General features: G+C 60.1%; 1 protein-coding gene across 1 annotated transcript in view; it reads left to right on the top strand.

Annotated features, from left to right (window-relative positions):
• Nucleotides 1-3,153, top strand: part of USP19 (ubiquitin specific peptidase 19) — a gene marked incomplete at both ends in the record, with an annotated part of 9,732 nt that overhangs the window by 3,357 nt on the left and 3,222 nt on the right. The window contains 9 exon segments of the mRNA XM_009875704.1: nucleotides 289-523; nucleotides 795-996; nucleotides 1,075-1,208; nucleotides 1,396-1,554; nucleotides 1,640-1,750; nucleotides 1,908-2,018; nucleotides 2,174-2,275; nucleotides 2,608-2,748; nucleotides 2,913-3,031. Of these exon segments, the coding sequence (XP_009874006.1) occupies nucleotides 289-523; nucleotides 795-996; nucleotides 1,075-1,208; nucleotides 1,396-1,554; nucleotides 1,640-1,750; nucleotides 1,908-2,018; nucleotides 2,174-2,275; nucleotides 2,608-2,748; nucleotides 2,913-3,031 (1,314 nt within the window).

The raw sequence follows: 3,153 nt of genomic DNA, 5'->3' as shown, positions 1-3,153 counted from the left end.
GCCGCCTTGTCTTGCCTGCTGGCTGCACCCCAGTGGGGCATGGGCCCTCCTCGCTGCTGGCAGCTGCTGGATGGTGCCGGATCCTCCATCGCAGTGTGGTGGAGAAGGAGAGGGGCTGAGCAGGTGCAGGGAGGAGGGGTGTAGGGCAGGGTGAGCCAAGCACTAGGGGAAGGGCGCCGCTGTTCCGCTTGCGCGCATGGAGAGGGGTAGGAGAGAGCCTGTGTGTGAGCATGGGTTGAGTAGCTCAGCTCTGCTGTGGAAAGCGCGTGGTGCTGCTAACCACAGGCCTACCCTTCCCCCTTTTTAAGGTGCAGTGGGTGGTGCAAAGGTCGCCATGCCTACAGGCCCTACCCCTCTGGACAAGAACCCCCCAGGCAGTAACCAGCACTCCCTGTCTAGTAAGGAAGAGGCCCGTGCCAGTGACAAAGAGAAGCCGCGCGTGGAAGACGGGGCTCTGGATGGTGTAGCAGCCCGGACGGCCCCAGAGCACATGGCGGTGAAGCAAGAGCCGCATATCCCATCGGTGAGTGGAGCCACACTGGATTTGATTTGGGTGAGGGGAAAGGGACCACACCTCCTTGGTATCGCTCTGGGGACTGACAAACTCTTCGTAGCAGAGGAGGTGGCGTTTTTCGGTCATAGCTGACAGGACTGGGGGAAGCAGTTGGCCTCTCTATGCCAGTCCTGGTGGGAGATGGTGTGATGGCTTCAGCCCTTGGGCTTTCAGGGTCCCCTGGTCTTCCCAGAGAGACATCCTGAGTGCAGCACTCTCACACCCGCCTCTGCTTTGGCAGCCCAAACCAACATGCATGGTGCCACCGATGACACACAGCCCGGTGAACGCTGAGAGCGTGGAGGACGATGAGGATGAGGACGAGAAGAAGAAAGTCTGCCTGCCTGGCTTCACGGGTCTGGTGAACCTGGGCAACACGTGCTTCATGAACAGCGTCATCCAGTCCTTGTCAAACACCCGAGAGCTGCGTGACTACTTCCATGGTAAGCCCACATCTGGAGCCCAGCAGAGCTTGGACGGTGCAGCCAGCAGCCACCCTTGATCTCCTGTGTCTCTTACAGATCGGTCCTTTGAGTCAGAAATCAACTACAACAACCCGCTGGGGACAGGGGGACGCCTGGCCATCGGCTTTGCCATGCTGCTGCGGGCGCTGTGGAAGGGCACGCACCACGCCTTCCAGCCCTCTAAACTGAAGGTAGGGCCGCAGGCACCAGTGCTGCTGTGCCGGAGCTGCTGTGGGTCCCTGGCGCTCCTCTCTGGGCACCCAGTTGGTGCCACGGAGGGCTAGGTTGCTGTAGGTGGATGCAGCGAGGTTTTGTGTGTGCGGCAGATGGTGCTGCTGGGGGTGCGTCTGACCTGCTCTGACTGCTGTGCTTCCCTAGGCAATTGTGGCCAGCAAGGCCAGCCAGTTTACTGGCTATGCCCAGCACGATGCTCAGGAGTTCATGGCCTTCCTGCTTGATGGCCTGCATGAGGACCTCAACCGCATCCAGAACAAGCCCTACACAGAAACTGTTGACTCGGATGGGAGGCCTGATGAGGTGAGGATGTCCCTCCCCAAAGCCACTGGAGGAGCAGCCCTGGCCTGAGTGGTTTAGCATCCTGCTGAGTCCTTTTTCCCTGCAGGTGGTAGCCGAGGAGGCCTGGCAGCGACACAAGATGAGGAATGACTCTTTCATTGTGGACCTTTTCCAGGGCCAGTACAAATCCAAGCTGGTGTGCCCAGTGTGTTCCAAGGTAGGGCAGCCCAAGGCAGGGAGTCGCTGTCCTGGCTGTGCAGCAGCAGGCTCCTGACCCACAGAGAGCACAAGGCAGGACTGGATCTCAGGTCTGCTGCACCGCTGATCTAAGCCACAAGCACTTCCCACAACTGAGTGTGCTCTTGCATCTGCAGGTGTCCATCACCTTTGACCCCTTCCTCTACCTCCCCGTGCCCCTCCCACAGAAGCAGAAGGTGCTGACTGTCTATTATTTTGCAAAGGAGCCGCACAAGAAACCCATCAAGGTAAAGGACACCATCTACTCTGGAGAAGGAGCCTGAGAGGGCTCCTGGAGGTGCCCCTGGCAGTTGGGCATGTGCCAACAGGCTGAGCCTTGTGCTAAGTAAGGGCTCACGGGCCTTGCTGTGGTGTGACTAATATGGCGTTTTCTTGGTGGCAGTTCCTCGTAAGTATCAGCAAGGAGAACTCCAGTGCCATGGAGGTACTCGACTCGGTGGCCCACAGCGTGCGTGTGAAACCAGAGAACCTGCGCCTGGCAGAGGTGAGAGTGCTGAAGCTGGGGGGCAAGCCGTGGGCTGTTCACATGGGTACCCCTAGAATATGGCCCCTAGTAGTTGCTTGCCCATGTTCAACATGTCCATGGGACCAGTTTTGTCTGTGGGTGGCCAAGTTGGGCACAGGGTGCTGTCGGGCAGATCTGTGCTCAGGAGCGCCACCACAGTAGGGCAAGGCATGTCCTTCCACCCCTGGCAGGGTGGTGCTCTGACCACTACTGTCCCTGCAGTTCACTGCGGGGCTGAGGTCTGTGGCTTTCTCAGGAGAGGAAGCCTGGGGCAGCACTCACACAGCCTCGCTCCACCACTTTCCTGGCAGGTGAACAAGAACCGCTTCCACCGCATGTTCCTGCCGTCCAACTCGCTGGACACTGTCTCCCCCACGGACGTGCTGCTCTGCTTCGAGGTGCTGTCCCCAGAGCTGGCCAAGGAGCGGGTGGTGGAGCTGCAGGTCCAGCAGGTGAGAGAGGACATTGGGACTGCTGGAAGGCATGCAGGGAGGCTGAGCAGCAGGCAGAGAGCTGCAAGCAAGAGTGGCTAGTTGCAGCAAGCACGCATGCCCACCAAGGCCGCCTCGTCCTGCCTGGGTGGCCTTCCCTGCCCAATGAGTCCTTTCTTCCGCAGCGTCCACAGGTGCCCAGTGGCCCTGTCGCCAAGTGCGCGGCCTGCCAGAAGAAGCAGCTGCCAGAGGATGAGAAGCTCAGGCGCTGCACGAGGTGCTATCGAGTCGGTTACTGCAATGTGTGAGTTGGCTTGGTGCCTGGCGGCGGGAGGGGGGTCTCCTGCTGTGAAGGGCTGAGTGGGAGAGCTCAGCCCACTCGGGAGGAGGTGGGATAGGCCTGGCCTTTGGGAGGGGACCAGGGAG

Source organism: Apaloderma vittatum, unplaced genomic scaffold (assembly GCF_000703405.1).
Source record: "Apaloderma vittatum isolate BGI_N311 unplaced genomic scaffold, ASM70340v1 scaffold31228, whole genome shotgun sequence".
In the NCBI taxonomy this organism is placed as follows: domain Eukaryota; kingdom Metazoa; phylum Chordata; class Aves; order Trogoniformes; family Trogonidae; genus Apaloderma; species Apaloderma vittatum.
The sequence above is the reverse complement of the archived record's forward strand: the minus strand, read 5'-3'. Positions and strand labels throughout refer to the sequence as shown.